Source organism: Pelmatolapia mariae, linkage group LG20, assembly GCF_036321145.2.
Source record: "Pelmatolapia mariae isolate MD_Pm_ZW linkage group LG20, Pm_UMD_F_2, whole genome shotgun sequence".
In the NCBI taxonomy this organism is placed as follows: domain Eukaryota; kingdom Metazoa; phylum Chordata; class Actinopteri; order Cichliformes; family Cichlidae; genus Pelmatolapia; species Pelmatolapia mariae.
This window is the reverse complement of record NC_086244.1, coordinates 5,803,073-5,816,659: the sequence shown is the minus strand read 5'-3', so window position 1 is coordinate 5,816,659 and position 13,587 is coordinate 5,803,073. Positions and strand designations below refer to the sequence as shown.

At 39.2% G+C, this 13,587-nt stretch overlaps 1 protein-coding gene across 1 annotated transcript in view; it reads right to left on the bottom strand.

The window, feature by feature from the left end:
* The window catches only part of cables2b (Cdk5 and Abl enzyme substrate 2b), a 51,460-nt gene that overhangs the window by 14,615 nt on the left and 23,258 nt on the right, over positions 1-13,587 (bottom strand). Inside the window, exons 2-3 of the mRNA XM_063465536.1 lie at positions 7,847-7,942; positions 2,349-2,426 (exon numbers count right to left, since the gene is read on the bottom strand). Coding sequence (XP_063321606.1) covers positions 2,349-2,426; positions 7,847-7,942 — 174 coding nt within the window. The remainder of the gene's footprint in view (positions 1-2,348; positions 2,427-7,846; positions 7,943-13,587) is intronic.

The following is a 13,587-nucleotide window of genomic DNA, read 5'->3' as shown; positions in this document are numbered from 1 at the left end:
CAGTTCAGCCTCGTATCGCTCCAAGACACGACAGACACTGAAAATGAATCAATGAATTAATCATTTATGACAGAGCAGTTCATCACAGCCTGAGCACAACTGAAATTACACAAAAATACAACTTTGTTTTGCAATTATCACTTTTTTACTGCAGACTTAATTTCAAACTGATGGATTTTCATGATTTATGGAAAATGAATCCAAATAAATTTCTTTCTGGAACCGTTACAACAAAACATCTTTATTCACACTGAAAAACCTACCTCATTAAATCTAATCTTACCCTTTGTGTAATACTAGATGTACACAGTATACCCTTTCACTGTACATTACCAGTTCATTTCACAGGTTTAATTTTTTCCTTTTCCTTCTATGATCTGACTGTACTTTAACCTCAGAGTTGTATATGATCCACCCAGCGCAGGTCTTCATTTCATAGTGATTGTGTGCTTTCCAGATGCAACACCTAATTCCCAGACTTCCTGGATTTAGTTTTTTATATTTTAACGTGTCCCACAGAGAACCACCTGCGTGATAAGGAGCCATGCAGTGCTTCCCTCCTCCTCTGCAGAATCGCATGTTGGCCTGAATAAGATTTCAAACTAAACAGATAATCGTTTACGGGATGAACGACACAAAAATGCTGAAACTCTGAAGTATAACACGTTGCTTTTTACAAACTCTAATTTTAAAAAACAACATTGATTCAATTAAAATGGTTGATATTTAATATATTTTCCATTGATTTTTTCTTACCTAATTTGTCTGTAATTCAGTAAGTTTCCTCTGGCACCATCTGAAATGGTTTTTTGAATTGTTCTGCTTTTTTATATCTAGGCACTGCTTTTGGAGCCATCTATAAATTTTCTGACTATTTATATTTTATTGCTGCAAGCACTGATAAATAAGCATTATTCAGCTTTTGGTTCACAGGCGTTTGCTAGAAGGGTCAAAAAGGTCAGCGATCACCATGACGCCATGCACTGAGCTTCACAGCTTTTACCATCAGCTGCTTGTAAAAATGAGAGTTTTGAGCTCACTTTCGGGTGAAAATTACTCATTCTGCCTCATAGCATATGGTGTGTGTGTGTAGGTGTGTAGGTGTGTGTAGGTGTGTGTGTGTAGGTGTGTGTGTGTGTATGTGTGTGTGTATCCAACACCGAAACAAAGAGGGAACTGAGAATGTGTTTATGTGCGTACATTACATGCGCCATGGTGCGAGTGTGACATGACACAACATGCACTCAGACTTCTCAGAATTTCAGCTGAGAAAAAAATGTGTGTTTGTGTGAACACAAAGAGAAAAAGGAGATTAGGATAACTTGTCTATTGGAGAGAACAGCACAGGTGTGTGTTCTGCTCCCTGCTTATCCATTATTGTTTCTTCTTGTTGTTACTGTGAGATGTTTGTGTGTGATCATGGTGTTTGTATGAGTCATCAGCCACTCAGACCTAAGGTCAGGTCAGAGGGCTCTGATGCACATGGGAAAAATCAACCCCCTCCGAACAAACAGCTCTTCCCCTCATACTCCTCCGCATCATCCCCTCTTCTACTCTCATGTTCCTTTGTCTCACAATGAAGAAACGAGACCTCAACTACTTCTACTTTCCTACCTCTACTTCTCGTAAGTGTCCAAGCATTGTTCCCTCTAGTGATTTTCTGGGCCCCTTGTACATTTCCTAGAAACTTGTGTATTTATTGTCTTTGTTGCTGTGCAGGATGAACCAGCAGTGTATGGGAACAGCTGAAAAGCTCACGCTTCTTCATGTTTAAAAGTCCATCTAATAAAGGTCTCTGATTTTTACAGTGATGAGAGCTGCAGGACAAACATTTCCTTTCACTCCACTTGGTTAACTCTCTTAGTTACGGTGAACAGCGACAGGGGTAGTTACTGGTCATACTTGGTTACTGATCGTTTTGTTGAGAAAAACAGAAGCTGCTTGGGCTAAATCTCTGAAAACTTTTTATTCACATGCTTCTAAATTCATTTGACGGTCTCCATGCACCTATTTTTGCCATCACCAGCATCACCTGCCAGTAGAACAGCCTCTTTATCTCAGCAACCTCAAACATTTCCTTTCATGTGAAAACAGCTACTGGCAGGAAGAAGATAACTATTTACTTGTAAGGGTTTCCTTCAGCCAGCTTGCTTCAGGTGAACTTAGGCCAGCGATGACCAGTTCAGTCAATAACAGTGTTAAATAAGCCAGCAGTGTTTAAATCAACTTTCCACAAATACTTTTTCCCCCTGCCATCAGCCCATTGGCTATGTCGAACCCTGTCTCTTGATTTCATCATGAGAGGCAGAAGATGGGAGTACATAAGCAGATGTGTCTGTACGGATTACCTGAGGTAGAAGCTCTCTCCGTAGGGAAGAACAGAAAAGGCAGCACACAGAGACCTCTTAGCACAGATGAGCACGATTCTGAAACACAAACAAAAACACACATCAGTGGTTATCGTGTTTTGACATCTGTCCAGCTGAATTACTTTTCTCCATCTGAGGCATTTTGCTGACTAAACACACACAAAAACAGACAAAGTTTCAAACTGAAGACGCTAACTCTGCATCTTTGTGGTGAAATGAAGAGATCCACACATGAAGCTAAATCCCAGGGTAAAAGTTAAAATTTAAGGATTGAAAGTTTAAAGGATCATATTGCTCCTCAGCATGGCGTAATATTTACTCACTGTTAAAGAGCAAAACACACAAAACCACACTTGACACTAACTTAATTGAGTTAGAGGCTCTAGCTGCGTCCTTACCCTCAATTCTGCTCAACTATGACATGATATAATAGAGTTTCATTATGGAGAACACAGTGTGTGCGTGCACGTGCATGTCCGTGTTTGTTTTTTTATTGCAGCTCCTCTGAGTATAAACCCATCTGGAGCAGAGTCTACAGCTTGCTGGCCTGGTTTTGGTCTCAAGAGGAAAATGTTTGCAGTCATTATATTTGGCTCAGGAACCAAGAGACTAAAAGATTATTCACTATGTGTGAAAACATAAACACACTTAGCTCCGAGCTGAACAGATACTTGTCCAATATGCAGCTTCTTGGACAGTTAGAACAACTTTGTCTGTCAAGGCAACACAAGGTCAGCGTTTCAAGGTCTCCGAGTAACTGAAGCAAATGTTCCCAATTTAGCCAAGGCACGAACCGGCTCTATAGTTCATCAGGATGCTGGCAGACGGAGCAGTAAATTTATCAAAGTAGTTATATAACCTGGATTAAACAATATTGGCAAGCCAGCAGCACCGGCAAAGAGTCGAGCACACACACACACACACACACACACACACACACACACTCATAGCCACATGCTAGCATGTCATTAGCATGTCATTAGCCCGTTGCCAGAATAAACTGTTGAGGGGGGCGGTACCATGAATACATTTGTAGTAACAAACTTAATCATACATTTAAATCACCTTCATCCAACCAAACATGGATATTTTGAAAAAAAACAACAAAGTGGCTAAAGCTAAACCTATCCAGAGCTCAGATCCAGCCAGAAGTCCGCGGCCTTGGTATGAGCAAAGGATCAAAGCAGTTATGACGAAAATTTTGGAAACGTATGAAAAAGAGAAAAGGGTGGATGTTCTATTATATGATGAATTTATAAACATACTGGAGAATAACATAAGTGTCTGATTTATCTTGTTATATAAATCTGCTGCACCTACTTTTCTTTGGTAAGAGAGCACAATCATTTTCATTTAATTACTCTCCAGTAGCAGAGCACTTTATTTTCAGCTGTTTAATCGAGAGCAGATCCTGTAACTTAGTGCAGTTTGGGGGAAGCTGTGAAGTTTAATAATTTATTTTTATTATGACCGTAATATTTAGGTTTAGGAGTGTTTATGAGAATTTTTGACCATTCTTCCAGAAAAACATTTGTAAGGTCAGACAGCGATGTTGGACGAGAAGGCCTGGCTCACAGTCTCTGCTCTAATTCCAATAGGTGTTTTATCGGGTTGAGGTCAGGACTCTGTGCAGGCCAGTCAACTTCTTCCACACCAAACTCGCCCATGTCTTTATGGACCTTGCTTTGTGCACTGGTGTGCAGTTGGAACAGGAAGAGGCCATCCCCAAACTGTTCCAATAAAGTTGGGAGCATGAAATTATCCAAAGTTATAAAGCATTAGAGTTCCTTTCACTGGACATTGCTTTGCACCTGTACACTTGACAAATGCAGCGTGCTCACTATGCTTACTAGAATTATCACTCCACCATCTGATGTAACTGCGATCACTTTTGGCTTCAAAACAAAACAAAAAAAACCAAACAAACAAACAAAAAAAGCTCACGGTAGCCAAAATGCTGATGTGCAGAAGCCAGAGGGCAATATCACGTAGCTACACATATACACTTCACACTGACCGTTTCATCTGACTCCAGGCTTGAATCACAGATTATATAAATGATGCCAGTCTAGAAAACTGTTACCAAACAATATAAATTTATCTTTAATTATCCATTTAATTTATGATGTGTAGTAACTCGTTTTTATTTCTCTTCACATTGGTCTTTGGCATCAGACTGAGGAACTGTTATGTAGTGGACTTGTATACACTGTTCTTTGTTTAGAAAGTCACTGTGGGATAAACATATGAAGAAGGAAGCCAGTTAATCCAAACACTGTGGTTTTTCTTACAGAGAAGACATGATCCCGGTCAAACACTCAGCACATCTTAATGAGGATCCAACTGGGTAAATAATTCAGTAGACTTTAACCTTAGGATCAATAGAGACACGCAGTTTTAACCCATGTTTGCTAATTATGGTTTGGGATGTAAAACTGTATTACAGTACTAAGTGATTTATCATTTAAAGGGGATGAAAACAGACTAAAGGGAGCCCAGCAGTTCAAAGTTTAATTCTTTAGGAAGCTAAATACGCAGCAGCGTGATGGAAAATTCAACATTAAAGGTCATTAAAGCATGAATCATTACTCGTTCAATTTAGACACGAGGCTGCTCCTCCTTCCCTTCTGATCATCCCTCGAGACAGATTATGAGTTTGAATTTGTCGTTGTTGGTTGTGTGAGCCGGAGACACAAAAATACACACAGGCAGCGTACACAAAGCTCGTTCCCTGTGATGCATGGGAAAGTCAAGAGCAGGAAGTCACCAGGGAGCTCAGTGGAAACAGCAGAGACATCGCAACACAGCTGCTGGAAACGTGACTGTGCTGGGGAGTCTGTCCCCTGCACCCATCCATTTATTACGACACATTTCACAACACTGGGGGCACATTATTCCATAATCACCTTCAAGAAAAACAGACAATGTTCCCACTGAGGACCGAACCACTGACCCAGAGCTTTGTCTATGTAGCTACACCGACAACAGAAAAACAAAGGGAATTTATAGATAAAAAAAATAAAACGACAAAACATTTAGCATTTTTTTGTATGTTTCAAATCAAATGTAGACAGCAGTATGTTCAAATTAAGCTTCATCAATGAAATGTATGCGTAGTGGAAGGTTTAATGTCATTTACAATTATGCTTTTTAATAAATGATATGCAACAGCAGAAAATTTTCATCTTGCTGGGAACTAACTAGAGCAGAGAGCTCTCCATTTCATCATTTTCCCCAAAAACAAAACAAAAAATAAACTAAAAAAAATTATAAATATAATTAGTTAACAAATTTGATTTTAAAAACCATAACAAGAACTTTTACAATTCTTGGCTGGATCTTGGTGGATATTCTACACTGTAAAAGGTCACCTACTTTGCTCACCTGTCACTTAAACTAATTACTAATATTTTACTGTTTAAGTACAAAAACCTAAGTACCTGCTGGTTCAAAGATATCATGACACCGAGCACCACTGACTGGAGCTGCACCCAGGCGGCTGCGCCCCTCTTTTCATCTGACTTAAAGTTGTAAACAAGTGAGGTGGAAAACAAGCAGATGACATCTGTTTGATTTCCATCACTTTGATGTGCAAAATGAGAGTTGACATGTCAGCAGTATCAGAGTAAACTGATATATAAACAATCGACTGAAGCAGCATCTAACCACATTCTGCACACGCGTAGCTGCTAGCTTGCGGTATGATAAAAGTACCACACTCCCCCTGCACTCAGTTAATTCTCTGCAGTAGTTTATGTTTTGTCCATTTTCTTTATGCTTTCTTTTGGTCTCTTCACTTTCCACTCATCACTCAACTTGTTGCAAGAAATGGCTTGTCCCTCCCTGAGGTCTCGTCCTGTTAAAAGGGAGGTCTTTCTCCCCACTCTCACCAAATTCAAGGTTTAAAAACTGGTTTAAATAAAAATCAAGAAAATCATCTAGGACATCAAAATGATATAATGACAGTATATATCAGGAGAAATTGCACGCAGCTGGAAGTAAACAAGCAATTTTTACAGGTGACCTCAAGGTGAACCATTTAAAGTCTCCCAGGACGACCCAAACAAGGATCATGGGACACAACAGCCCATTCTGAGGGAAGACAGCTCTAACATTTCCTGTTCTCTGTGACAACATGGTGACTTAGCTGAATTACAAACAGCACTGGTGCTCTTTACTGGATCTATTTTAAAACAATTACCCCTCAGTCAGTCTGTTATTATCTGATGAGCAGCCCTGTGGGCCCTTTTGACCCAGAGTTCTAATTTATACACTCCACAAGGAAGGACACGAATAGAATACAATAGAAGACTTAAGCAGAACAGAATGACACTGTCCAGGCTTCTCTGGTTCCTCTCCTGCTGTAAAGGCGACACACTTCTGCAAGTCAGCAGCGTATGTAGGGCTTAGTTCTGACAGAGACTTAACAATAACGGAAAGATCAGTGTTGTGACCTCTGTACACTGTCACAAAGGACTGCCCCAATGAGAAAGAAGCAGGAAAGCCTCAACCAGTCCTCGAGTTATGCGCTACAAAACGTACCACACAGTTTTCATTGCGATTCCTGAGCGGTCAATGTAGGAGGAACTGTTTGAAAAAGAGCCAGAGTACTTGCCATTGTAGCCTCTCCTGATAGCGGACCTCTACATAAAGCTTTCAGAGACCTCCACAAGCCTCAACCCGCTGCCCCGACCTTGTTCCACATGCTGGGGGACATTAGGGATCAACATGCCTCTAAATACAGTCTACACCTTGGCTGAAGCAGCTGAATGACGTGTGCTATGTTTTCATTTTTACATTCAAACTCAAATATAGTTAAGGGAACAACTTCAGACTCACTGTGGAGCCAAACCTGGGCAAAACATTTTTTTAATTTGAAGATTTGTTGTTTTTCAGAGTTCAAGACCAAAGATTCTGCTGAAGATGCTTTGATAATTCAAAAAGCTAAATTAAAAGACACCAAATATAAAATGTATACAAAAATGGGATATAAACATCACCAGCACTTTATACAGACCTTACAAGAAAAATAAGACTTATATTTAACGATAGAATTATAACATAATGATACATTATACACACTGAGAAACTTTTTTTTTAAGGGGGTAGTAGATGTTTATATTCCTCAAAAAGGTTATTTTATCCTGTTGCTAGGGAACTCGATGGCATCATACCATGTCCTGTATAATTAAACCTTTGTAGATAGAAATGAGATGTGATTGTCATTAAATTAAAATGATGGGATACTTTTATTAGGTGTTATAGATGCTTATATGCTAAAACCTGATTATTTCAGCTCTTTGCTTGGTGATTGCTAGGCAACATAATGACATCATAATATTTGATATAGATATGAACCTTGAGGGTCCTGGTATGTACCTGTGTATTACAGATTCTGTGTATTAAAGTAAGTAGTTTGTATTACTGCTCATTGTTAAATCTGATGGTACAGGATTGTGGGAGTCTGTGTGGCTCACCTGCTGCCTCTTGTGTCGTACTGTTTCATATTTTTGATGAAGTGAATCTTCTTGGTGTGTCGAGGTCTGGGAGAACCACCGGAGAGGTTACGAGTTCTGCAGAGAGAGAGCGAGACAGAAAAAAAACATGAATATTAATAAGGGCATTTGCTCTCAAATCTGTAAACAAGAAAGAGGTTGCCAGTAGACACAGTTTCCACTTAAAAGACACGCACACACACTCTCACAGAGTCACAGAATTAAGCCTAAAAATGCCTCAAGATGGAACGTTACCAAAGCTTCTTGAGCAAAACACATATTTTTTCCATCTTTACAACAAATTAAAACATTCAAAATAAATATACAGCACAGGTTTAGGGGTCACAAAAATAAATAAATTCTTCTTACAGTTCACATCTCTGAGTTCTAAAAACCTCCCGAGTTTGTGTGTCTGCCTGGTGAAGGTCAAGTTCTGAGCCAGGTTGTATCACTGTGCCGACCTCATGGATTAAAACAACAGATCTCGACATGAAAGCGGGCCAAGAAGCTCAGCTCCGTGACATCACAGCAGTTACATAACGTTACTGACATCAGCATTAGTCTCACACACGTACGGCACCTACACGAGCTGAAACTGCATGTTATTGCACCGCGGTCATTTACGTCGTCTCATGATGAACATCATGTCACGATGCAGCACATTCTCCACACGGGCCCTTCAGCACAATCATGCACATACATTTCTGCAAACACATACAGAAACTTCTTCAGTCAGGGTTGCTCCTCATCTTACATCTTAAATGTAAGAAAAAACAAGAAAAAGTCCCATATTTCATTTATACTCAGAGGACCAGCATGCAGTGCTGCAGTCAGATCAGGTCACACAATGCTTTGAACAAAGCCAATAAACTGGCCACAAATAGAAACTCACATTTATAATGCTCTTGCTATTATTGGTTGGTGATGAATATTTCTCCTATAACTCTACACTAGATCATAAATACAGGATTATGCAACTGGATAAATACATCTGCCTCTCGGGTTGGTTTCTGTTCTTTTCTTCGGGGGGAGTTTGTTGTTTTTTCTTGTTATATTTTGCTGATTTAGTGTTCTGTGTTCTTGAGAATTGAAAACTACTGCTGTGTCCAAAATCCTCCACTCATTCACAATAGATAATATAAAATATAATAAATACTTAGTGACCACAGTAAAATTAAACAGGTGGAGGATCAACTAATAATGTTTGAACCTCTACATGTTTCTCAGAAGTTAAAACGGGCAGAAGTTTACCTAACTGGAAAAAAATATGCCTACATATTGTTTCAGAATAATGTTCCATAAAATAAAACATTGCATCTGCAGTGCATAATGTTTTCCAAAAACTTCCAGGAATCTGGAGAAATCTCTGTGCGCAAAAAACAAAGCCAATAAAATCAACATTGGATGCCTTTGACTTTTGGGCTCTCATGATTCTGTCATGGAAAACACTGCCTGAGCTCGGGAGCACTTTCAGAAATCACTGTGCATGAACACAGTTCAAAGTCCCATCCACAAAATGCAGGTTAAATATCACATCTTTGGAAGAAGAGAAGATTGTATTAGTGCATTAGAATAGACAGCTTACACATCTTGAAAAGCGCCATCAATGCTTAAAGGTATTTACAGATTTCAGAGCAACACATGCGCCCATCCAGATGACTTCTTTTCAAGGAAGGAATTGTATAATTTTTAAACAGCATAGCTTTACAGAAGAGTCTGCGTGCTGAACCGGCCTGTCTGTAGTCCAGGTAGACCATCCATCCATCCTCTTCTGCTAAAACAATCCAGGGTCAGTGGCCCAGCCACAATAAAGCATGAGGCTGGGTATACCTCAGACAGGTTGCCGTCCTGCCGCAGGGACAACACATACAGACAGACAACCATTCACACACACAGAATTACCAATTAAATTAACGCCACTAAGTGCACGTCTTTGGATTGTGGGTTGAAGCAAGAGGACCCAGAGAGAGAGAACCCACGCAAACATAGGAAGATCATGCAAACTCCACACAGAAAGGCCTCGGCTACATGGTGGATTTGAAGCTTCTTGCAGTAAGAGGAGTTAGGATGCTGCACTGGCCTGTCTGTGGTCCGGACCTTTTACCAACTGAAAACATGTGAAGCACCATGAAATTAAATATATAGCAAGGGAGACCCAAGACGGCCGAGCAGCCAAATTTTTAGCAACTGGTCTCCTCATGTTAAAGAGCAAATATTAGCACATATTATTCTAAAATGGTACAGTTTCTCACTTTAAATATTTTATACATACTATTGTACTTTAAATAAAGATGATATTTATAAAATATGCAAACCATTGCATTCAGTTTCTATTTGCAACCCAAGCTGGTTTGTAAAAACAATTTATATCGTGATGTGGCTCCGTACTTCCTATCGTTCATTTGTCAGTTTTTACAATAGTTGGTTAGCGACTTTCCTAAACAGGTGATTTTAAATGGGTTCTCCACCAAGTAACAGTGTGCATGACTATAATCAGGAGTCATTGGTAGGAAACATAGAAGCCAACCTTACTGTGCATTTTATAAATGCCTTTTGTTTCATACATCAATCATTTTTATTTTGAGAAACAACATTACAAAAAGTCTGAAGAAAATGATAAACATGTTATAAACACATGCAGAAAAAATATCCAATCTCTTCCTACAATTTTAAAGCCATCATTCAATACAGTCCCTAACATTTGCGTGAAGGACAATATAACATATTTTTAAGCAGAACATTTTATAAACACTCTCACAGGAGCCAATGGAGATTTGATCTGCAAGCCCATAGAGAGATGGCTGTCTGCTGGGAAACATAACGCTTACACAACTATGAATTCACATACATACATGAACACACACCCTCACACAGACACACACACACACACACACACACACACAGCATCTGCTACTGTTTTTTTATGGTCGGCTTGCTGATCCCACACCACATGGAGTCTAAATCACTGTTATCACTGCTGCTCACTGTCTGACTCAGTAATACATGACTGGGAGATGAGAGCTGCTGTGTGTGTGTGCATGTGTGTGTTTGTGTGCATGTGTGTTATGCAGTTATAACATCTGGGTTGTGACATCTGAATGTGAGGCTTTAAGAGGATTTTTGCCTTCTGCTGGTCAACAAATACCCGACCAAAAACACAATTCACATATTGACAAAGGAATTTAAATTGATTCAAACAGCAGTGTATCACCTCCTAAATAATTTCTGGCCACATTTATTGGTTGAACACTTCATTAAAATGATATTATGATGGTGCAGCGGTGCTGTGATTCATTACATTTTTATGTCCCTGAAAACCTATTAAATGTTTCACTCTTTTCCCATGAATCGTTTTTGACTGCCTGCCTGGTGCCATTTCAGAACCACTGCGGCACTTCGTTTACAATACTTTGGTCACGTCTGCAACAGAGTTTTAATAATAAGCATCCTTCTTTTCTTTAACTTCATTGGCTCATTAATTAATTAGTTAGTTCTATGTCAGATCCACTGGAGTCAGTATCTTCCCCAACATGCTACTTCAACGTGCAGACTGAACTTGAACTCGGCACCGCCAACCTCAAACACATCACGTCACTAGCTGCACAGTACAGAAGTTCACAATTTCATTTAGCCTTATGGATCGTTTTCCTCCTGTGGATATAAATAAAGATTTAAAATAAAAATAGCCACGAAAGCCCTCTAAGCTGTCACGCCTCATTTATTATCAATCCCAAACATTCTATCTTTGGTAGCCAAACTCACGTGACGGAATCTTCTCAGGATTCCATTTCCAAGGGAACCATCAGTGAGCGGCATACTGGAATGTTGTGGAATGTTTCCATTGTGTGGGAAGGGAAAGAGCCCACTGGATGAAGTTAATGGTAAGGAATATGACGAAGATGATGGTGCTCAGTGTTTAAGATAAAGACAAATAAAGACATATCTGCTTTTACAAGAGCAAACACTTGCTCTACTTAAGTGTCTTTGAGCAGGACACTACTCCACTTGGATGGTTGTCATGGGGACAAGTTGATGTTTGGAAGCAAAAGTAAAACAAAGAAAGATGACAAAGTTATCATAAAATGAAATGAAAGCCAGTCAAATACTCATTCAGACACGTTTGGGGATGCTAGATAAAATGAGGTTTTTCTTTTAGTCCTTCAGACAGAAGAAGGCCTTTTAGGTTCCAATCCATCCCAAACAAGTGTAAATAAAAATGAAAAAAAAATAAATAAATTTTTACATGATACATGAAATTTCATATAAAAGTATCGACAACGCTAGTCAAAACAACACGTAACAACACTCTCCGTTTACGGTCCACAGTGCGTGCAATAACTAGAGCGACAGCTTCAGATGATGATTTAGTCTCTATACAGGGAGATAATTTAACAACCTTCAACAAAGCACAACACTTTTGCCTTAATCAGCTGCTGAAAAAGCTCAACCCAAGATGCAACTTTCTAAAAAGAAAAGAATTTGAAATTACATGTTAGGACACGTGAAAATACTGTCCTGAAGAGTTACAATGTTAATCACTTTAGTTAACATTAAACTAAAGTGTTAAGCAGTTATTTTATACTTTCACTTATCATTTCGGGGATAATTCTACCTAGGCTACTTTTGTAGTCACATTTGACTTAGGAAAAGGATGAAAAACACCCTTTATTTACACGTATACCTTATAAATGCTACTGCCTGAAAGCGCTAAGAAAACTGTATTTTTTTTCTATATGGTCAGAAATATCATTATTAATATCATTACTGCAAATTTTCTTTATATTTCCCATCCTTAAACCCACACAGAGCATTTTCAGTTATTGGGACATATCCAATATGGATAATCTCCTGAGAAAGGCCAACTTACCTGGACCTTTTTCTTCCAACATCATCTACAGATGGAAGTCATACAGAATATGTTCCAATATGAGGCTAAGCTAAATTAGCAAGAACAAGTAAAGAAAGTCCGTGCTACTTTTGGTACTCAGACTTTGACTTTATGACACTGACAAAAAAAGATTTGAGGTTTGTCGCCCAGCCCTTCTTACTAACGTGGGTGAATAATATGCAGCGCACTGCAGTAATGACAGTAACTCATCTCATGAGTGGCAGCTACAAATAACAATTTGGCTTTAACAACCTGTTTGGATAGACCACAATCAGACACCCAAACACAATTATCATAAAATTCCTCAGCTGGAGTGTGACTGACATTTAACAGAATGGCTTTATTGCACTGTCATGATAAACAGCCCTGTCAGTTATCTTGAAATTATTTTCTCAGCTTGGAGGGTTCAGTGAGGAAACGCTGTAGGAATAAACATCAACAATATCTGCAAAGAGAGAGATAGCTGACGCCACCACTCTCCCAGTCTAAATCTGTCCCAGTGTCTGAGCTGTGGATCAGCAGGCTCGTGATTACAACGCTCTGACCAGCAGCCCATTTTCATGAGAACCAGCCAGCTTCATCTGTCTGGGATGCTGTGGAAAATTCCCATTCCGTGGGAACGGAAAGATCCAGTGATAATTCCCTTGCTGCTACTAAGGAAGATGATTGCTGGTGATCAGATAAAGACATACTGGTGGCAATATCCTGAGGGTACAACCACGTGAGGTGCTATTATCTTGTTTACCACTGATATTGTTTTTCATAACTTCCTTCTTACAGAGGATGTTTAGCCAAAAGCAAACTCTAATGTCGTCTTTCGCTTATATTCAAATAC